Source organism: Mucor mucedo (genome assembly GCF_025094135.1).
Source record: "Mucor mucedo strain NRRL 3635 chromosome Unknown EV154scaffold_71, whole genome shotgun sequence".
NCBI lineage: Eukaryota > Fungi > Mucoromycota > Mucoromycetes > Mucorales > Mucoraceae > Mucor > Mucor mucedo.
In genome coordinates this window covers 135,517-157,438 of record NW_026252355.1, presented here as the reverse complement: position 1 = coordinate 157,438, position 21,922 = coordinate 135,517, and the positions used below count along the sequence as shown (strand labels likewise).

Below are 21,922 nucleotides of genomic sequence, written 5' to 3'. Positions count from 1 at the left end.
TTTTTTTTTTTTTTTTTTTTTTTTATAAAAAGGAAAAAGGCCTTGTTTTTGTATTTTCGTCTTTTTTTCTTTTTTTCTTTTTACAAAAGAGGAATAAAAAGAGATGAATTTTCAAAACTCGTATCCGAGAACAGGTAAACAAAATACAAAAACTGGTATTTGAAACACCTCTTCACTTCGCTGTACCAGTCTTTTTTGAAGGGGAAAAGTACTAATCTCTTTATTACAGCTCAATCGGATAGCAGTATGAACCAAAATAATCAGTCTACGAATACTAACAACAACAACAACAGTAACTACAACTACAACAACAACAATGGAACACAGTCAATGTCAATTGGGATGGAGGGCTTTAATAGTATCCCTGACACGTTGAATGCGCAACTAAGTGAAAAAGACAAACAGATCTATCAGAAAAATAACATGCGTCTACGAGAATTAGAAAAAGAACTACGTGTTTTTCATTCTTATGGTAATGCATGTGACGAGTTAATGTCATGGCTGAACGATGATCGTGCGTACAACCAAATAAACGAAGCTGCATTGTTGGGTTGTCTTACTGCCATCCATGAAAAATATGCAGAACACGGTCGTTGGTCTGGCACCCAGATATTGAGAACAGCAAATGAAAAAAGTGCGCGTCTGTCAGACAGGGCACGAGGTAAGTCATAATGGGAAGGACGGATACATATACCATTCTATTTCTTTCTTTTTATCATATCACCCTTTTTATATATATATATATATTTCGTTTGATATTGACATCTATTTTTTGTTTATGTAATAGTCATGATTAGAAACTACTTTCAGGAAGCAACAAATGCACAACAAAGAAGACAGAGTGAAAGTTCTATCGCCTCCAATAACTCTTCTTCTAATATGACCATACCAGGTTCTCCCACCAGTTTCAGATCCAATATCAATACTCCTCATTCCCCTACCGCTGCTAGTTTCTTTGCGGGAAACAGTACCTTTAACCAACTTGTCAAGAACCTCTTAGACGCCACCCAAAATCATTCCCCTAACCCTTCCCCTATGGCTTCTCCTGTCCAACAACACCAGAGAATGTCTCCCGTCCCACCTTCGGCCCCTGCTCTGGACCGAAACATCAATAATATGTTACATTTACAACCTGCGCAGCAAAAAAGAATACTTCAACAACAAAGGTATCAAAACCAGCAACAGCTACAGTTTCAACAACAACAGCTGGCTCAGCAAAATGCTATTAAACAACAACAGCAACTACAACAACAAAGCCACCAACACAAGTTGCATTTACAAATGAAGCAGCAGCAATTGATAAATATGCATCAACAGCAGTATCAACAGTTACAGCAACAGCAACAACAGCAACAGTTACAGCAACAACAATTGCAGCAGCAACAGCAGCAACAGCAATTGCAAAAACAGCAACAGCAACAGCAATTATTGCAGCAGCAACAACAACAACAGAAGCAGCTACAACAACAGCAACAGCAGCAGCAGCAGCAACATAAACATCACCAGCAGCAACAGCATCATCATCATCATCAAAATTTGCAACAGCAACGTATGCAACAATACTATACTCCTTTAGCATCGCAAACCCCGTATAATACAGCGGCTATACCTGCTGCGCCCGCCGCTATGACTATACCTGTTGCTCCTGCTGCTGCCGTGGCTTCGGCTGCCGCTAGTGCCGCTGCCGCTACTGTCGCTATACAAAATAGTGGGTCAAGGGCCTCCGCTGTACCAACTGCTCCTGCTTCCTTCAGTACTTCTTTCTGGACACAAGAGATGCAGCAACAAATGATGACTATATTGACTGGGAACCAAAGTGCACCTTCTGCATCTCCTACTACGGCTCCTGCTCATCTGCCCCCGTCTGCTCCTCCTGCGACTCCGACTGTCACTGCCGTTACCGTTATCAATGACCCAGTGTCCTATACAAGCTCCACTCATACCAGTCCAACAATCACTACAACACGAGCAGCACCACATACTGCGCCAGCTCACGGATCTATTACCATTGCGCATTCATCCGTCACACCCAGTGACAGCTCCAGAAATACTGTAAACAACAACAGCGATAAGAATAATCATAATACTAGTAGTAACAGTAGCAGTAATAGTAATAGTAGCAGTAATAGTAACAGTCACGACCATAACAACAACGCCACCAACGCCACCAACGCGACCAACACGAACACGAACAGCAATAGCAATAAAAGTAATGCATCACGGCCTCACAGCCAACTACAACAACAAGAATTACACTTGCCTTCATTACCACAAGCATCCCAACTTCATTTACCCGCTGGTGGTAAAAAACGCCAATTGGACAGTGAAAGGGATAGGGTTAAATTTAGATATACGCGTGAATATGTGATGAAACCGTTCCGATTAGTGCATGATCAAAAGGTAACGACAAAGAACTTTTATGTGTCTCGCAAGGACTTTGATCGATTGTGTCTGGATGAGGATATGTTCGTGGAAGAGGATCATAGGAAACATCCCATATCTTTGTTTTTCACCGCTTTCTATGCCAATTTACCAGAAATCAAATGTGATTGGCCGCAGAATTTAAGGGTTGAATTGAACGGAAAGGAATTGCACTTGGAAAAGGTAAGAGAGAGAGAGAGAGAGGTAGGAGGGGGGGGGGGGTTATTCATATTATTCACACTGGGGAAAAACCAAATTTTTGTTAGAAAACCAAAATACGAGGAAGTGGCAGTAACGCAACTTATAGTGGTAAAGATTATCCCTATAATATGACAAGGCTTCTTCGAATGGGAGATAATCAATTAAAAATACACCAATTGGGTTGTGCTTGTGTAAGTGTTTCCATCTATTTTTTTTATTTTATTTATATGCGTATACTGATAGGATATTAGTCGTATTATTTCTGTATACAAATCCATAAAAGATACAGTGAAAACTCATTCTTGGATCGTGTGAAGGGTACTACGATCAAGGAAGAGGTGACGGCAAAGATGATTGATAACATGTTGGGCAAATCTGTTGATGACGATGATATTGTGATTCTTCAAGAAAGTGTCAAAATGAATTTGAGATGCCCTGTTTCGTTGAAACGAATGAAGTTGCCAGTTCGTGGTATAGATTGTAAACACATTGATGTAAAGTAGAAAAAAGATAAGTGCAACTTTATTTTATCTAACCCTGCTATTTTTCTCTGTTTTAGTGTTTCGATTTGAGCCCATTCCAACATCTTAACATGTGTAGATTACCCACTTGGAATTGCCCTCATTGCAACAGTATGATATTACCGGATAAAGTTGCCAGGGATTTATTTACGGAAAAGTTATTGGAAACTTTACCAAACAATGTATCCGAGATCGAATTTAAGGAAGATCATGAGCATTACAAGGTCACTAAAGTGGATGATCCTGATACCGATAGCGAGGATGAGGATGAGGGAGATGATTTAACCAAGGATAAAAAAACGGAATCCGTTAAAAAGGAAGGATACGTGATACCATTAGGAGATGGAAATGTGATTGATCTAGTTAGTGATGATGAAGAAGAAGAAGAGAGAGATAGAAATAACCAAACAAAGAGAGCAAGAAAGTCATAAGTTACGTTCTTCTCTAGTCTTTTTTTTTTTCTTCTTCTTTCCTTCTTCTTGGTAAAATCAATAGTTTTTCGATACCCTTCTCTGACACACATTCTCTTATTGTAATTTACATTACAATTTCACAAAAAAAAAAATCTTTTAATAAAGAACTGTTCAAAGTATTTCAAAATAGGAATCCAATAATTTTGTACTGTTCATAAATAACTCGTCATCCACGGAAATTAACAATTGATGTGGATATATAAACAATGGTTTATAAGTTGTCTTTACAACAGGTTTTTCGTCTCCTTCTGATAATCCATCAAATCCAAACTCTTTTTCCTGTTTGTAATATTTTAGATTAATACCGCTTTTGTTAAATCTTATTTTTTTATGTACCGTTTCAATTAATGTTTGCTGCGAATTTCGCTGCGTAAATCTATACAAAATACGGAACCCTTCCACTTTTAAAAATGAAAATTTAGCAAAAAAAAGAATAAGCAAAAGACCAAACATACTTTGAATCACTCGATGATCTCGTTCGTCTTTATTCTTTTTGTTCAAGTCAGCACCTCCGTCAACAATCAAATTATTTATGACAACAGGATAAAGAGCGTCCAATACGAGTGCGTGCAAACCGTTTTCGTTATACCAATCGATTTTATCTTCTGCAACATAGAGGACCACACGCAAAGCCTTTTTACCGTTGTAAACTTCACTATTAAATAAAAATAACAACAACAACAAAAAAAGGAAACTTACTGTCGTGGCTGTAATAGCAAGATGCATGACATTACGAGTATGCTTTAATTTCATTCTGCCTTACAATAAAAGAAAAGCGGATAAGCAAAAAAAAAAAGGAAAAAAAATAAATAAATCCTTTTTGTTGTCTTTCTAATCTCTTTTACAGCATACTATGTCGAGACCAGGCACACCACAAAAGAATGATTCATCACTATTGATGCGGACAAGAAAGAGTCATCAAGACTTTCGAGTACTGGCCGCAGAAAGTTTAGCGAGGAATGAATCAGTATATACAACCGATCCGAGCTTTCAAGAAACCCATGGACTTTTAAGTCAAGTTATTGAAATGGGGGATGTCGACGACGGATACCACAACAAGCTCAAAGAACCACAAAAGTGGTACAAGAAAGTCTCAATGGTAAAACATGAACATTGATCAACAGTTGTTGCTTGTCTTAAAAAAAAACCATAGAAATACACTATAGGTATACTTTGTGGGCTTGGACTCTTCATTGGGTTGACAAAAATGGTTATGAATGAGCTAGAAAAGACCTTTTTGAACAAGAGTCATCTTTATTACAACGGTACAGATTATTTTGATGCCACTGTGATATACATATCCTTGGATGGGTTTCGAAATGATTACTTAGATCGAAAGGTCACTCCCAATATTCATTTGCTAGGTTTGACTTCACCTTTATTTTATGCATAATTTTTTTTTTAATCTAAATACTCTCTTTCATTTTAGCGGAGCAAGGAATTCGCGCTGAATACATGAACCCTTCTTTCCCTGTAAGCTATTCTCTTTTATTTCTAAAGAAGAAAAAAAACATTTTGCTTACACGATATAGTCCATCACATTTCCAAATCATTGGACTCTAGTCACAGGATTGTATCCTGAAGCACATGGCATCGTTGCCAACGAATTTTACGATCCAATTCTCGGTGAACAATTCATTCATAAAAACGCCTCCATCAGTGGCGATCCTAAATGGTGGGGCGGCGAACCAATTTGGATTACTAGTAAAAATCAGGGCAAGAAATCGGCCGTCATCATGTGGCCTGGATCCAATGTCCCCATCCATGGTGTATCTCCAGACTATTACGTACCTTATACAAGAGAAACCACGGCTATTGATAAAATGGATATCACTTTGGGTTGGCTGGATTTACCCATCGGACAAAGACCTCAATCTATCTCGATTTATATCCCTCAAATTGATCAAAAAGGTCACGGTGGTGGACCAGAAGGCAAACAGGTAAGAGAGCTTACCTATTTAATCGTTCCAAAACTAAATCATTTTGCATCTTTCTTACAGCTAAATTCGGTATTGTCGGCAATGGATGATGCAGTGGGACATTTAATGGATGGTTTGGCACAGAGAAATTTAGAAAAACATGTTCACTTAGTTGTTGTAAGTGATCATGGTATGGCTCAATCGGATCGATCCAGACTTATTTTCTATGATCAAATTCTTTCAGCTGAATCACAATCTTTTATACGTGAAAGAGAAGCCTGGCCTTTGCTAGGTATTCGACCCAAAGACGATGCGCCTGATTACGCCATTGATCAAATTTACAATGAAATCATACAATACATGAAGCAACTACCAGAAGAAGATAGACATTTCCAAGTGTATAAGAGAGAAGAGATGCCTGCTCGTTTTCATTACGATGCTACAGAGCGTGTAGCCCCTATCGTCATGATTCCGGATGTAGGATATATTATCATGCGTAGTACAGATTACAACACAGTGACAGGGAAATACGGACCCAATGGGGTGCATGGCTATGATAATATGGCGTTGGAGATGCGAGCTATTTTTGCAGCAAGAGGACCTGGTATTGATCGATACTATTCACATGGCACTGTGGTGGATCCATTTTATAATACAGAGATGTATCGTTTCTTAACGACTCTGTTGGAATTAGATCCTGCGCCAAATAATTCTACTTTAAATGGTATCTTTAAAGTACATGAAGATAGACTACCCTAGACACAATACTATACCTTTTTCTTATTTGCTATGAACAAAATAGGCAATAAGATTTTCTGTTTATAAACACTGTATCCACCAATGATATTTTTTTTTCCTCTGTTTTTTTTTTGTTTGTTTATAATGTAATATTATCTCAATGTATGTATGCACATTTATATCTTATCGCCGCTATGCTTATTCCTCTATTCTTATTAATTCAGTGTGTGATGAAAATCCATTCTATTCAGCATGATTTTTTAATCTATGCGAATAGTTTATGCCTAACCAAGCGTCAGGGACTGAGCCCCCTTTGACACATAAACGCTTTTTTCCGTCACACATGCAGAATAATCTTGCATAGACTTTTTAAGTGCAAGGGATTATCGCATTGAAGCTTGAGCCTTTAAAGAATACTATAAAAAAAACTTTCATCAAAAGGAATAGAGGAAGAAGAAATGGTGACATATAATACGGTGTGTTTATTTGTCATAGTGACAGGGATTAAATAACACAAAAGTCTTCATGACAGATAACAGATTGTGGATCACCCTACAAACTGCAAATGTTTACCATTGCATTTTTTTTTTTTTTCAAATAAGGGATATGGTCAATAACCATGACTTAATCAAAGTGATGCATACTCTTTTATTATTAATAATTATTTTGCTCAATTTATCATTGAGAAAGTGATATCAATTACTCCACTACCATGAAATTAAATAGATAGTAATCACACAAAAATCTGTATGATGCTAATCTATTAACGGTATCGCCGGGGTTTGTTTTCTAACCTTCTTTATTTAAAGTTTTTTTTTATAGAGATATGCATTATTCTCTGTTTATCCAAAATATGCACTATGCAACTCAAAAGAAACAAATAGACACATTGAGATTTTAAAAGTGTTGTCACATACAAAAATGAAATCAAACCAATTCACTATAAAAGGCCTATCCCATTTACTCCAATTCTCAAAATATTATCTTTTCTTTTCTACACAAGTTAAAACATTATTTCAACAATGCGCGCCTCTACTTTATGTTTCATTGCTCTTGCCTGTTTGATGACTCAATTCACTCAAGCCTTACCTGTCAACTCGAAGAGAGAAATAGAAGTTGGTTCTGCTAATACCAAAAATGGTCTCGATTCTTCCTCTGCTGCTGGTACTGGCATTGAAGCCCCCGGGTCGGATGCTAAAGCTCTCGCTGCTACTGCTGCCTCAAAGGATAAAGCTATTGCTGTTGCTGCTGCTGATTCCAATGGTACCGGGCCTGAATTTGCCCAAAGTAAGGCAGTTGATAAACATATTGGACCCGTTGATCTCGCTGCTGCTGCTGCTCTTGCTGGTGCCGCAGACAATAAGAAGCCTGGTGCCGCTGTTGTTGGCGCTCTTGCCGGTGGTGCTGGTGTCGATGGTATTGTTACTGTTACCGGTGCCGCTACAAACGGTAAAACTGTTGGACAAGGTGGTGCTGGGGAAGGTCTTGGTGGTGCAGGATCTGCTACTGTCGCTAATCTGGGTACACTTGCAATTGCCAAGTCTGGCGACATTGAATATACTCGCCCAGGAGCTAATTCTTCTATTTAAGCTTTTTTCATGCTAAAAGACAAAAAGATAATTATAATAATCTGGCATTGCCGGATAGAGATATATTGTATTTGGAATAATTTAATCCAATAATAAATAAAAACCCGAGTTCCTTCATTTCAAAAAAAAAAAAAAAAAAAAAAAAAAAAAATCATTTAAATATGTGTTTAGATTTTCGTTTTTATTATTGTATACTTAATATCTCAACTTCCATGATTATCTGGTCAACTAACATGCACACAGTACTTTTAATGATTTGGTGTGATGTGTTATCCCAAATATGTACTTAAGGATGTACAACATTAAGATTCTGGAGTAAATATATTTACCAGAAAAGTCCTTTTTTAGTATATTGTAACTACTCTCTGCGGCTGCTACAAGAAAATGTTCTAAATAAGCTTAAAAATATGATATAAATTAAAATAATACTTAGGCGGATAACATTATGTCCATGCTTTATTAGTTAATCTTAAAGTACATAGTTTTAATTTATATATTCATCGAGTGAGTCTTTTTATAACGCAGGCTGACGTGTGGTAGTAGTAGTTTCTGGTGTCTGTGGTTGTGTTTGGCTGCTATTACTATCAGGAGCTTCATCGGTATTGGTAGCAATGTCTCGAGACGTACTTGATGTATGTTCTGCTTGTAATTCAGAAAGGTTTGGAACTATAACTTTTGAATAAGGTGGAGGAACAGGCAATTCGTAGTAGGAAGGTAACATTTCTTGACTACCGTATCGATAGTGCTCATCAGCTGACCGTGTAACAGCCCCTCCTCTGCCCAAACGTTGCTGATAATCTTCTTCTCTTTGTCTTATCGAATCGGTCAGTGGTATTGATGGTAACTGTTCAATTGGGGTCGGTTTTGCGAAAAACCAGAAGGTTACCCAAGTTACTCCTACAGCGCAAAGCAGAAATGATGCTGCGTTATGCATACCTAAATATGTAAAAAAAAAGACATGAATGAGGAAGGAATAAAGATTCTTTTTGTGGGTAAATATTTACGTACTAAGATATTTTCCTTCTTCTTTAAAGAATATCCCATCTTTTTCTCGTAATGTTAATGTAGCTATTAACATTCCCAAAATCAAAAGAGCAATTATTTTCACTTTGGCAACACTGACTGTATTGATACGTTTCAATATATAGACTGAGGAAACAATTTCGGTGAGAATAGTGGATATCATCATAGCCTCCTATTATGCAGATGTATATTGTCAGTCAATCGAGTATGAAGATATAGTATTATACATTGGTATTTTATGTACTGCAGACTTATTATTGGGACGGCTGTCTGCCTTATTTCCAGGTTGGAAGAGGGAAACTAATTAATTGTTATAAATATATTAGCATACAGACCATGATTTAGCTCTTCTATAAAAATAGTATCCATACGTAATTCAGTCATCAATGAAGCTACACCCAAAATAAGTGTAATATACGATAACTCTTTATACATGATTAAAAAGACAACATGCAATGTTTACATTGAAAGAAACGAATTATTCTTCATAGTTTTTTCCTTTTTTAAAAGAAATTTTGAGATTTATGTCATACAGTGTAACTGTTGCAACAAAACCCTATTGTATCTAACGTTCTGATTGCGTGCCCTGTGAAAAATCTAGGATACAGGAATGCGACTTATTTAATTCTTTGCCATTATAGGACGGAAGTAGAGGTGAATGTGGTTTCTCGGGGCTCATAATAGTAGCTCAGATGTATTGATCAAAATGTAAATAATTCGTTGGTTTAAGACTGCGTGGTGTAACCAAGACAAGAACTAATGCAATTTTCATTGTGATCACTGTAAAGAACAAATAAGCGTTGATTTAAATTGCGAAATGAAAATTTTGGCATCAAATTACTTAATGTGTCTTGGGTGGCACAAAGTGGAAAGGTCACTTTTAACTTATCTTGACTGAATGCTAAGCACACTTTTTTATGTGTGATGATAGATACTGATGATTAGTTTTTTGTAAAGGCCCAACTTCCCATTGACTGAGAAAAATCAGGGCTATTATTACACTATGTATTTTTCAAATTTAAAAGATCGATCTGACGTCACGATCTTGGTGGTCTTAATTGGCTACGTTTTTATTCACCCAATGAGCAAAAAAACACGGGTGAGCAGATTTTTTCCTTTTTTTTTTTTCATATTTAAATAGCGTTGGGAAAAGCCTTTTTTTTTTTTGTTTTTTTTTGTTATTTACTTTTGACTGGGTTTTGATATATAAACATATATTCGAATAAGCCTAGAATAAACAAAGTTTGAAAAAAAAAAGAAGCAACGTTTTTTTATTTAGAGCAAAAAAAAAAAAGAAAAAAAAAATCCCCCCCACAAAAAAATAGTCCCCTATGGAAAACACGCATATTAAAAACGAAGAAACCACCTCTGTGACTTCCAACAGTGAGACTGCCACCGTTGCTGCTTCTTCTAGTACAGAGAATACAACTGTGACTAGTGGTAGTGAGAACAATAACCCTACCCCTTCTGGATTCCAACCTTTTGAACAATTACATGAAGCTGTTTTAGCCGCTGTAAATAGTCATGGCATGCCACCTGGTTTTATGGCAGCTGCCGCAGCTGCTGCAGCAGAACTTGTTTCTAATAGTAATAACGACGGTGATCAACCCATGCTCGATCTTCAACCTATGCCTGAAGTAGACTATGTTAAAAAGGAGAGTGTGCGTGCTTCCAACAGAGAAAGAAAGAAGAAGTGGCGTATTCATAATGAAGAAAGAAGTATGTGATTATTACTTTTGAAATGAAAAAGAGTCCTAACCCTATATTTTTTTTTAACCATCTAGACAAGGACAATGATTTAAGATGTCGAGTAAATAAACGAGCCAACAAGTTATATGGGCCAGGTGATAATGAAGCCAAACAAAAGTGGATCCAAGATGAATTTGAAAAGCGTCGTCAAAAACGTATGGATAAGGAACGTAGAAAGCATATTGTGAATAATGTTTTAAGTGTGCCAGGCAGTGGTAATCCTAACAACAATGACGGCAACGTTCAATTGGGTAATATTGGAACGGATCAAATGTCAAATTACTATACACCATTACCACAAATCGATACTGATACAGCCGATAAATTATTGAATTTCCCAACTGATTTACAAAGGCAACTTTTGGAACAATTGAACAACAGTATGTTGGCTCTTGCCAATGGCATGCAGCAGAGTAGCACAACATCCCAGTCGGAAGAAGACAACAATAATAATAGTAATAATAATAACAACAACAACAACAACAACAGCAATGAAAATAATGATTCCAATCAAGTATCTACATTTACTACAAATTCGACTGCTACAAATGAACAAATTCAACAGGCCATTACACAGGGCCTTTCCTCTAATACAAGTGCCACCAGCAGTGAACATAATTCTCCAATGGTGGCTATGAATACACCTGTGATTGAATCTGATATGACGGCACCTACTGACAATGATGAGTTAGCTTCTAACACGGTCGAAGTTAAAGAAGAAAAGAAGCCAGAATATCCTATGGATGCTGTACTTACCCTAATGCAATTAAACGCAGGCTGGAGACAATAAAAAAACATTTTTTTTTTTTTCTTCACAATAAAAAAAATGATGTCACATTTTTATTTTATTTTTTATAAACCAGCAAAAAAAACCACCTATTTTTCTTCTTGTTCTTCTTTCTTGTCACATAGATAAAAAAAAAAAAAAAAAACTTAATTAAGAAATGAAAACCACACTATTTGTTGCAGGGTTTAACTCAAGAACTCGCGCGAGAAACCTCGCTTATGAATTTGAAAGGTAAAGAAGCAAAGAACTAGAAGTAAAAAAAAAAAAAAGAAACAAATCTTATAAATATTCCCTTTCTGATAGATATGGACGTCTTGTTCGTTGCGATATACCCGCGCCTAAAAGCTACTCCTCTAAACCGTAAAGTTAACTGGAAAATAACACGAGCCTTTTTAAAATTAAAAAAAAAAAAAACCACGTTTATAGCTACGCATTTGTTGAATTCGAAAATACTCGAGATGCTGAAGATGCTTTTAATGAGATGCATGGGAGAACGATTGAAGGATATACTTTGAGCGTTCAAGTAAGGAAGAGGAAAAGAGTGGACGGAAGAATAAGTATTAACACTTGTATTTTAGTGGGCAAGAGGATCAAATAGCTCGTTTGATCCTAATAGGCGAACACACCACCATCACCATCATAATAACAACTCGAATATGAATAATGCTCCTCCTCTCAATCCTAATAACACAAGTAGATCTCGGAGTCCATATCGTCGCGAGCGTTCCTCTTCACCTCCTCGGGGCAGGTCCCCTCCCCGCTACAATAACTCTTCGCCAACACGTAACCGATTACGATCAAGATCGCGTTCTCCTCTTGGCTCCAATAGTTTTCAAAGACGTCGTTCATTTTCACGTAGTCCAATTGACAATTAAATATAATTGTTTTATTAAATAAAAATATCTTTTTATATTTTTTTTATTAGAATGCTGGCTTCTCTATTTATTATACAGGTTTTTTTTTTTTTCTTTAAAAAAAAGGTGGGAAAAGATCCATTATAACTGTTTACTTAAACGTGCTAAATGATAATTAATTGTGTTTGTGTTCTTTGCTTTTTGCACCTATATTTTCATATACATAAAAAAAAAAAGGGTTAATATCTCTGCCATGTCTCTATTTCTCCTTTTTTTTTTCATTGTAACTTTACAGGTTTGCCCATGCAAAGTGTCAAGGACTTTGCAATAGCTGTACAACGTTTATCATCAACACCTGCAGTTGCCCAACATTCGAATAATGCTCCCATTTCGGCAATACAAGGACTGGCTTCAAGGATCTTCTTTGGTCTGACTTTAAGTTGCTTCAACTTCATGATGGATCGTTTTTAATTAATGTTGAATGAGGAAAAAAAAAAAAAAGACAGGGCCAGAAAATAGTGGAGGAGGGGTCCCACCATAAAAACCGGAGTTCACATATTTCAACGTCACTTTTTTTTACTCTCTCTCTCTCTCTCTCTTTTCTCGTAAGTCTTTGGCTGGTCACTGGATTTGTATTGCATTAAATCAAAAAGTAAAACATCTCTAGAGTGACTGGACAATAGGCTATATTACTAAAGAGACTGAGCATTTATATAAAGAACAATTTCTAGATCGTAAAAGAAGTGTGTCCATCATAAACTGGGATTCAAAAATCATAAGCGGGCGGACCTTAACCATCAGGACTAAAATCAAGAAGTAATTGCTGCTAGCATTTAGTACATGTGATCTTATACTTGCAGCAAAATGAGACATTTTGTACACTTTTTATCACGAATCTCTCATGTGACTAAGCTTTGAACAGTGGCTTTTCACTGAAGGAAACATCACTGAAACTGGATGGTCAAAGCATAGCGAACCCATCGTGTAACTAAAAAGTGTATAACACAGGAGATATAGAACTTCATGAAGCTACTTTAGCATAGCGTGGTATCACAAATAAATTAAAATATTGTTTACAACTATATGTTTCTTCAACTTGTTGATCGTACTAGAAGAAACTATCTTGTATGTGATTTATTTACAAGATCAAGGGTATCAATGAACGCACATGACTCGGTCTATTAATCACTTTGACTGATTTTATTTTTTAAACAGATAACCAGGCATGTTTTTCTTGAAAATGACATCAATAGATACCTCACCTAATCTATGAATGTACTACCAGAAGATGAAGCAACAACAATTTTTAGCATGACATTTCCTTGTCAACCATCCTAAATAATGCGAGCAAAAATCTATTTATATACCCTGCATGGAAGAGATAAACTCAAAGCACGTTTATTATTGATTATTTGTTACCAAATTATTACCTTAGAATCATATAATAAATTACATATTATCGTTAAAACTACATACTTTTTGTCCAATATGAAAGTAAGTGAACACATATAACGTTGAAAACTGGATAAATCCACCAGTTTAATTTGGCTTTTGTGAGGTTTTTGGTGGGAGGGCCATTGATACGCTTCCTTTCAAGAAAAAAGAAATTAAGTGGTAAATATGTCCATTGTTGGCACAAGATCCTCACATGTACACACCCAGTAGAAATTTTTGAAGTAGTTATTTTGGTAGGTAACTATTCCAACAAATGTTTGTGTAACAATAGAAAATAGTATAAAAAGGATGATTACCCCCTTTTTTTTTTCATGGATGAAAGCAGGATCTACCACACGGTCAGCGCTAATAACCGTATCTTTAGATAAGGCTTCTCTTATTTGATAGGTTCATTCCAGTAACTGTGAGTGTCTTCAAGACGTTTTTATCTGGGGTTGTGGACACCAGCAAGATCGGAATAATAGGAGCTCGTCATGGTGTTAGACGGTCTTTTTTTTTTTCATGGAAAAAAGGGTATTATCTATGTAGATACAGTAGTCGCTCGACTTATGGGCGACCGAATATGTTTAAAATTACATCCTTATATTCTGACAGTAGCATGGATGAAAAACGAGTGTGTACATAAAAAACACAAGATTCTTTGATTTCCTGATATGTCCCGTTGTTATTCTACTGAAATCCAAAACATCCGGATTTCAACACTAGAAGCATTTTCTACACGGGCAGGCTTTTAAACTAGTAACCCTGATAAGTTGAGGATGGTCAATCTTGATATATACCAAGTTTTCTTTTTTGCTTTGTTCCTATTTCCCCCCGCCTAACAATGTGTCTTCAATTGAATTTTCTACATAGTAAACCATCGTTTCCGGACATAGTTTCAAGCCAAAAGTATACTCAGAATTAGCTAAAATATCATGTTGGACCATTATTTTGAGATTTTGAGATTTTTTTTTTAAGACCTAAAATTGACAAAACACAAAGGGTATACCTCGAGGGAAATCTCAAAATTTACAAATGACCCTTTTAAATACCCTTCCTGTAGATTTAATAAAAAGTGTTCCTATATAACTTTAGCCCAAATTTAATGCTCTTTACACTGGTCATGTTTTTAGAGTAGTTTCATCATGACAAAAATTATTTTGAGCGCATAATTAAAAAAACAGTTTCTGTTAGACAAAGTTTAGTTTTGACATATGCAATTTTATTTTAAAATATACCAAAAGAAGCGCTTTAATATTTTGAGCATTTTGGGCATAAAATTATCTTAGTAAAAGTTTAATATCCAGGGACTTTACTTTGACACAAAGATTATGGAATGTCATTTTTATTAAATCGTTACAAGAAAGAGCTTGAATAAGCCACATGTATCGGAGAATGAAAATAATTGGACACTGCGCATGTTGTTTTAAGACCTGCTTTGAGAGAGGAGGTCAGCAGTAGAATGAGTCGCAGTTGAGTAAGACCAAGTTTTGAAGAATCAATGGAAGCGAATATGCAACAAACCTTATCTACGGGAGTTAACAACAAGTATAAATTCAAATATATTCTATAATGCATTTAGAACCAAGTGTGTACTTTGGGATGACATACGCCAAAAGCAACCTCAATATATGTATGTTTGAATGTCCTTTTATTGCTTATAAAACAGTACTCAAATTATATAGCATGAAAGATGCTCCTTGAAAAAAAAAATAAGGTCCTGAGTTTTTCGCATAGTGCAAGCATAATACAAAAATGTATTTTTATTTTCTAAACCCAGTTTCGTGTTCAAAAAGAGAAAGAGACCTAAAGTTTGTATCACGCATATTCTCTCCCTGCATCGCTTTAATCATGGAGCCGAGTAATTTAGACATAAACACGTTAAACAAAACATTACCACCTATACCAGTCTGGGATGAAGAACCAGCACCAGCCCATCAAAGTAGTCCTAATGCACTTCGAGAATTGGACATGCTTCTGAGAGATTCAACAAGTGCTGATGGTCAAGAGGTAAATTTGCCTTCAAGGCTAATATAGCTATTCATTCACTCATTCACACTGCTTAAAAGACGGAGCACAATAGCCACGATGATACACAGTCAGATAGCGAAGACGATTACTTGGATGAGGATATAGACTTCAACCAAATCACGTTTGATGAAGTTGATGGTATAGACATTGTTACATGTGTGTGGTTGAACAATATTAATCTTCAAGCGAACATTTAGACCAATTGTCAGCTTTCCAAGAAGATGAAATTGTAAGTCAAGCACTCGAGAATGAAATGGATTTACGTGAATATGCAAAACAAATTGCCCAAGAAAAGATATCTGTTCAGAGGGACCTGGAAAACAACTGTAAAAAGAGAGAAAGAGAGAAATAGTTTTTTAGATGGATACATATGGACAAAATATATTAAATTATGTTTGCTGTAGATCTTGAGCATGTTCAATCATTCGTCGACTTACATACAGAGATCCAGGTAAAGACTATAAATTACCATCAAACGGCAAACAAAAACCATGTGTAACAATTTATAGTCTTGCGATGAAGTTTTAGGACGGATGGAGGAGCTTTTAAACGTATTTCAGAGCGATCTAGGAAATATCAGTGGTGAAATTCAAAACTTGCAAGAGCAATCGACATTTATGAGTGTCAAACTGAAAAATAGAAAGGTAAAATAGATCAAATGTATGGACTTACATTATACCGACGCATTTTTTATGTAGACAATTGAAAGTAGACTAGGGAAGGCCTTACAAGGGATGGTTATTCCACCCTACGTTATCAAGTAAAAAAAAAAAAAATGTCATGTTCATCTCTATCACATAGTTTTTTTCTAATCTTTTTTAAACTCTTAGGAAAATCACCGAAGGCGATGTGGATGAAATGTGGTTGGAATATTTATTAACCATCAATAAACAAATGAGGTTTGTCAAGGCAAACCAGCATCGACCCATCAAAGCGTTGCGTAACGTTGGACCTGAATTAGAAAAGCTACGATTAAAAGCTGCAGCGACTATCCGAGATTTCTTTATTTCAAGAATTCAACTTTTATGTGTTCCTAATGCAAACATACAAATCATGCAACAGTCCGTTTTTTTAAAATATAAAGAATTGCACTTCTTTGTACTTGAAAGACATCATGAGGCAGCTAGGGAAATTAGACAAACATATATGAACTCATTGAGATGGTATTTCAGTAATCACTTTGAAAGATACAGCAAAGGGCTTCTAAAGTTACAGGTAAAACAGCTGATCACCTTAAATTGATTGATTTATTTTTTATTGATTTTAAAAATACTTTACTCGTTTAGACAACAGCAGCAGATAAATCTGATTTAATAGGTGTCGAAGAGAATGTCCGAAAAGGGGGATTGTTTGGAAGTAATAAAGTTACACTCAAAGACAAAACAAATTTGTTTGCGCTGGGTGACAGAAGCGATACATTACGGATGCAGGATCCGGGTGTTATTATAGTACACGTTGCGGAAGCAAAAGAGCAAAAATACCAATTCGAGCAACTCTTCCGAAGCTTCAATTTGACCCTGATAGATAATGCTAGTTCCGAATATCTATTTATATACGAGTTCTTTTCGAGGGATGCAAATACTGCAGCCGATACAGCAAAGATAATGTTTCAGTTCATTTTCGAGCCAGCAGAAAAAGTCGGTATGGTAAGTTTTTTTTTTTTTTTTTTTTTTTTTTTTGGAATAAGTCACATGTTGTGGATGGGTCAATAATAACGGATATGGTGATAGAATTTTACAAAAACGTATGTTGAAAACTCTTATGATGCAGTTGGCCTTTTATTATGTATTCGAATCAATACACAATTAGCGCTTGAACTCCAGAGAAGACGAGTCCCAGCTTTAGAAGGATATACCAATGCAACCAATATGCTTATATGGCCAAGATTTCAATACGTCATGTCACTTCATATCGATAGCCTTAAGAAAATGTTTAACAGTAAATCTGTCATGAGCGCAGTTAAGGATATTCACCCTCATTACGTAAGATTGTTTTGTAAAAGTAAGAAATTAGATTGCCGTCTAACTCGAACTAGATCACGAGAAGATATTCTGAATTTGCCGCATCTCTACTAGTATTGAATGATGGATATGACGACCCAATTTTATCAAAGAGGTGAGTCAATTCGAGAAACATCATGTATCTGCAAATTTGAAAATCCTAATCATCTTTTCTGTATCAGTGTCCATAGAATGCGAGATGAGTTTGAAGCAGTATTGTCACGAATGTCTCACGAATTTCCTGAATCACCTAGACGTATCGCATTTCTCATCAATAACTATGACCTGATTGTGTCTGTGTTCCAAGTTAGTCTTTGTGCATTTTTGTTCCTCCTTGATCATAGATATTGAGCAATTTTTTTTTGTAGGAAACGCATAGTCGGGCAGTGGAGGGAGAATTAGATTACATGAGACAACTGCTACAATTGCAAACAAGTGCCTTTGTGGACGAACAACTCAAACCTTATTTCGGTGCACTTGTTGATTGTGTCAAGAAATCCGAACAACAACCGCAGCTCGTCATGGAAATACCCGATTTGGAAAGAATATCCTCTCATTTTGCGCAAACTTGGCGCCAATCCCTGAAATCCATCAATGCTTCTGTGATTCAATACTTTTCCAATTTCAAAAATGGTACTACTGTACTTCATGCTGTACTGGGACAATTAATAGTGTATTACACAAAGTTTCTGGATATTTTGGAAAAAAGAAACTTGCGTATTCATCCTGTGGGTGTCCAAACCGTCATGGTAGAAATTAAAAAGTTCAGAAGCACATTTTAAAAATGAAAAAAAAAAAAGTAAAATAAAAATTCGTCCGTTTGCCCAACGTGGCATGGCTATCAAACTATAGAGTAGAATGAAATTTACATTTTTATTGTTACAGGAGTATTGAAAGTATTCTAACAAACGAATTTAAGGTTCACATCAATAGGATGAGAAGCACTTAATTGGGGACGTTGTTCGTATTTATCCTCCAAAATTGCACGCACACTATTCAATAATGCTTGGTAAGATTGATCTGGGTTTTTGCGAAGAGTTTCTAGAAAAGTGGTTTAGTAAAAGAAAAGAAAGAGAGCAATGCAAAACAAACTCACTTGTAAACGCATAACTCATAGCACCAGTAGCTTTTCCAGCCTCTTGAGCATCTGCAGAAGTTTGATCATCCTTACATCTATTTAAAAAGAATTTAATTAATAAATACATTTTTTTTTTAGTTCGGATATCATACCCAGAAAACATAATGACATCAGCGGCAGAAAAGTTGCGTTGCCTATTTTCCTCTTCTACATCGCGGGCACTAAAGATTCCCTTGCCCAACTCAATTAAAGAGGAAATGGCTCTTTGGGTGTCGCCAGCAACATAAGACATACCTGCGGAAATCAAACCTTTACCGGCACCCTTGAATAGGTTTGTATCCTTGATGACACCCTTTGTAGAGTAGACAAATGGCAAATCTAAAGCAGTTCCGGAATGACAGCTGTCAAAAATACAGGTTAAACGACAACCTTCGCATAAAGGTCTGACTAACAAATCATGAATTGTATCATCCACAATTTGTCCTGACTCGCCTTCAAAAGTTGCGAAATCAACAGGATAAATAGTCTCGTCATAACCATCATCTTCGTCCCCGTGAATATCCTTGACTCTACCTCCGTGGCCACTGAAATGGAAAAAGAACCTAGATATATATAAAAAAGGGGGGAGTAAGTGTCTCTTCATATGTAAATAGAACTAATAAACATTTGCCACTTACGAATCATTGGGCTGAGCGTCGGCTACTAGCCAAGACATGGCAGCAAGGATATTTTCACGTGTGGGGTACAACTTGCTGTCGTGGGGTTGGTCATCTGTCAAAATCACCATATCTTCCTCTTGGAAACCATATAATGTACTGATAAAATCCTTAATGTTGGCAACGTCGTTAAAGCAACCGCTCAGTTCATTGTCGGTTCCCAAATAGTTGATACCGATTAACAAGGCCTTTTTTCTTCCTTGACCTATTTTTCAAAATTTTGGTTTTAAATTTTTCCCTTTTTCTTTTAGAAAATAGAAAAAGTATACTTTACAATTGGACAACTTGAAATTTGGGGTCCCAGAATCTTTGACTTTGGGATCCACATGAAGAAAGAATTCACTATCACCGACACTAGAATTATCACCATAAGGTACTGGAAGAATTAAAAGTTAGAGAAAAAAGTTCCCTTTTAACCGATGAAAATATAAAAATTGAGGCTGAGAAAATAAAAGAAATTACCTGGTGAATCAGGTTGATTATGAGAGTAAAAAGGAGGTTGAGGATAATTTGGGTTTGGGTTGTTCATTTCTTCTTGAGTAAAACTAGGATCATAGAAATCATCACCGGGAGGTGGCTATGTATTATTTTGTTACTGGGTATTCATATATCATTCATTACTATTTATTTTATTGCCTACCTGGCGTTGACCTTCATTATCATCGTAAGATGATGCTTGTCTTGAATAGCCGTAATAAGTGTCTCCCATGTTGGTATATGTGGTATAGTTATATTGAATAAGGGGGAAAAAAAAAAGGAAGAGAAACTGAGCCAAGCCTGCCAAAACTCTTATTAAAAGGAAAAATGGGTGGACTTTAAACCTTGATTGACTTTGAAACTAAACATTTGGTCCTGTCGCTACTCCGTTGATCCTGCACTCTGCCATAACAATTGCATTTGCAGGGTTACATTTATGATTTCATTGACACTAAGACTATAATTAGCATATCCATACTATAGCACAAAAGGTTGATATCATTAATCTTTACTGTATGCGTAACCGCAAAAAATGTGCTTAATAGGAAAAACGTTTTCCACAAAGCAGAAAAACGTACTCTTACGTGACCTGTCCAAATTCGGCCTTGCACAAACATAAACAGTGGTACATAATTATGAACCAATGCTGTATTCGCGCAGCAATTTTTTCTTTTCTGCTGTCTATTTACAGGAACGTTTGATTGTAGCACTCGACTTTTTTTTTTTTTTGAAGAAATAGTTTTCCTTTTTTCCACGGACATTATGTTGGCAAGTAGCGTCATTTTTAGATTTTTATTATATGATTTTCATTGTAAACAATTCATGTTGAAAGAATATGCAGTGTTTATATGGTAATGTAAAAAGCGGGAACATTTATGCAAATAAAAAAAAGGCACAGCTTGCTAAACATTTTTATTAATTGTTGTATCCATGAATCTGAATTTACCAGACGGATCATTTTGCCGACCTCATTTTAAAAACTATGAACCTATCTGACAGGCGTGTAGACTATTTGTTGAATTTTGTGGCAAAGTTAGAGATGGAATTCAAAAAAAAGTAGCCTGGGAACTCCAAAGATAGAAGTAAAATCATCATTTTTGTTTATTCAGCAGAAAGAAGTCGCCCTCACATTTAACGAGTCATAGGACCTGAGTAAAAAGCACAACTATATGCTTGTTATATCTAAGGAGCCGCATTTAGCCCCACTGCCTTGTAAGATTATATATATATATAACAGTGTCTTTTGACTGATTTTACTGACGTTTCTGATAAAGATAGTAAAATCAAGACATTCTATTCTATCTACTTTGAATTCTTCGGACGCAACAACGCCCCCGTTTGTTATTAAAGGATGCTTAAGTCGGTATGCAGTTACCACTTTGGAACGGATCGGCGAGTAATGATCACTTGATTTTTTTTTACTGTGCTTATAAGTTTTCTTAAAATTTTTGAACTTTTATAAGTAATCACTATGGTTTCTTGACAAGAATATATAGCTGGGCCACGAGCTGGAGAGTACATATTTTGGCCTGTCTTTAATAGCAATTATTTTCAGTTATTACGTTTTTTTTTTTTTCGTCCACAAATCTTGCTTCGTATGAACGTCTCAATGGGTACAGTCAATATCTTAAATGGTAAAACTCTTCTGAATTGAGGCATAGTGACAGTGGGTTTCCACCAAAATATAAAGTAGCAATGGAAAGTAGTTTTTATTTTACCCCTATTTAACAGTCACGTATTACGGGTATTACGCTTGTTACGCCTATCACGCCTATCACGCCTATCACGCCTATCACGCCTATCACGCCTATCACGCCTAGTACGCCTAGTACGCTTATTATGGCATACAAGGCTGTTAACAAATAAGAAGGTTTAATAAATCCCGCAGTGGTGTTGTTTCAAATTTTGGCG

General features: G+C 36.1%; 10 protein-coding genes across 10 annotated transcripts; 6 read left to right on the top strand and 4 right to left on the bottom strand.

Annotated features, from left to right (window-relative positions):
* The first annotated feature begins 8 nt into the window (after positions 1-8).
* EV154DRAFT_514939 (uncharacterized protein) lies at positions 9-3,740 on the top strand. The gene is made up of 6 exons (XM_051602202.1): positions 9-134; positions 230-661; positions 788-2,604; positions 2,688-2,813; positions 2,874-3,116; positions 3,182-3,740. The coding sequence occupies exons 1-6, from the start codon at positions 104-106 to the stop codon at positions 3,572-3,574; spliced, it is 3,042 nt and encodes a 1,013-aa protein (XP_051455799.1). The 5' UTR covers positions 9-103; the 3' UTR covers positions 3,575-3,740.
* Positions 3,728-4,347, bottom strand: EV154DRAFT_483248 (uncharacterized protein; the record flags this gene model as incomplete). Its single annotated transcript, XM_051598563.1, has 4 exons — positions 3,728-3,895; positions 3,953-4,017; positions 4,072-4,271; positions 4,316-4,347. 4 exons carry the CDS (start codon positions 4,345-4,347, stop codon positions 3,728-3,730), a joined length of 465 nt encoding a protein of 154 aa, XP_051455798.1.
* On the top strand, positions 4,339-6,447 carry EV154DRAFT_514935 (alkaline-phosphatase-like protein). Its single transcript, XM_051602201.1, has 4 exons — positions 4,339-4,980; positions 5,046-5,089; positions 5,149-5,556; positions 5,617-6,447. The coding sequence occupies exons 1-4, from the start codon at positions 4,824-4,826 to the stop codon at positions 6,292-6,294; spliced, it is 1,287 nt and encodes a 428-aa protein (XP_051455797.1). The 5' UTR covers positions 4,339-4,823; the 3' UTR covers positions 6,295-6,447.
* Positions 6,448-7,257: 810 nt separating this feature from the next.
* On the top strand, positions 7,258-7,968 carry EV154DRAFT_514931 (uncharacterized protein). The gene has a single exon (XM_051602200.1). The coding sequence runs from the start codon at positions 7,296-7,298 to the stop codon at positions 7,860-7,862; it is 567 nt and encodes a 188-aa protein (XP_051455796.1). The 5' UTR covers positions 7,258-7,295; the 3' UTR covers positions 7,863-7,968.
* A 325-nt stretch (positions 7,969-8,293) lies between these two features.
* On the bottom strand, positions 8,294-9,321 carry EV154DRAFT_514930 (uncharacterized protein; the record flags this gene model as incomplete). The annotated part of the gene is made up of 4 exons (XM_051602199.1): positions 8,294-8,798; positions 8,871-9,057; positions 9,130-9,185; positions 9,257-9,321. Coding segments are annotated over 4 exons (730 nt in total), but the record flags the coding sequence as incomplete, so codon positions are not given.
* Positions 9,322-9,932: 611 nt separating this feature from the next.
* Positions 9,933-11,506, top strand: EV154DRAFT_514929 (uncharacterized protein). Its single transcript, XM_051602198.1, has 2 exons — positions 9,933-10,604; positions 10,670-11,506. The coding sequence occupies exons 1-2, from the start codon at positions 10,217-10,219 to the stop codon at positions 11,422-11,424; spliced, it is 1,143 nt and encodes a 380-aa protein (XP_051455794.1). The 5' UTR covers positions 9,933-10,216; the 3' UTR covers positions 11,425-11,506.
* A 28-nt stretch (positions 11,507-11,534) lies between these two features.
* Positions 11,535-12,296, top strand: EV154DRAFT_553139 (uncharacterized protein; the record flags this gene model as incomplete). Its single annotated transcript, XM_051605109.1, has 4 exons — positions 11,535-11,648; positions 11,721-11,781; positions 11,848-11,944; positions 12,000-12,296. The coding sequence occupies exons 1-4, from the start codon at positions 11,579-11,581 to the stop codon at positions 12,294-12,296; spliced, it is 525 nt and encodes a 174-aa protein (XP_051455793.1). The 5' UTR covers positions 11,535-11,578.
* Positions 12,285-12,849, bottom strand: EV154DRAFT_514925 (uncharacterized protein). The gene is made up of 2 exons (XM_051602197.1): positions 12,569-12,849; positions 12,285-12,482 (listed from the first exon to the last, which is right to left on the bottom strand). The coding sequence occupies exons 1-2, from the start codon at positions 12,728-12,730 to the stop codon at positions 12,417-12,419; spliced, it is 228 nt and encodes a 75-aa protein (XP_051455792.1). The 5' UTR covers positions 12,731-12,849; the 3' UTR covers positions 12,285-12,416.
* A 2,585-nt stretch (positions 12,850-15,434) lies between these two features.
* Positions 15,435-18,586, top strand: EV154DRAFT_514919 (Sac2 family-domain-containing protein). Its single transcript, XM_051602196.1, has 12 exons — positions 15,435-15,719; positions 15,779-15,878; positions 15,938-16,066; positions 16,145-16,191; positions 16,250-16,384; positions 16,439-16,500; positions 16,571-16,955; positions 17,027-17,386; positions 17,471-17,722; positions 17,776-17,855; positions 17,923-18,046; positions 18,109-18,586. The coding sequence occupies exons 1-12, from the start codon at positions 15,465-15,467 to the stop codon at positions 18,520-18,522; spliced, it is 2,343 nt and encodes a 780-aa protein (XP_051455791.1). The 5' UTR covers positions 15,435-15,464; the 3' UTR covers positions 18,523-18,586.
* A 55-nt stretch (positions 18,587-18,641) lies between these two features.
* Positions 18,642-20,063, bottom strand: EV154DRAFT_538909 (peptidase C14, caspase domain-containing protein; the record flags this gene model as incomplete). The annotated part of the gene is made up of 6 exons (XM_051604315.1): positions 18,642-18,781; positions 18,837-18,913; positions 18,971-19,420; positions 19,496-19,739; positions 19,809-19,910; positions 19,997-20,063. 6 exons carry the CDS (start codon positions 20,061-20,063, stop codon positions 18,642-18,644), a joined length of 1,080 nt encoding a protein of 359 aa, XP_051455790.1.
* Positions 20,064-21,922: the final 1,859 nt, after the last annotated feature.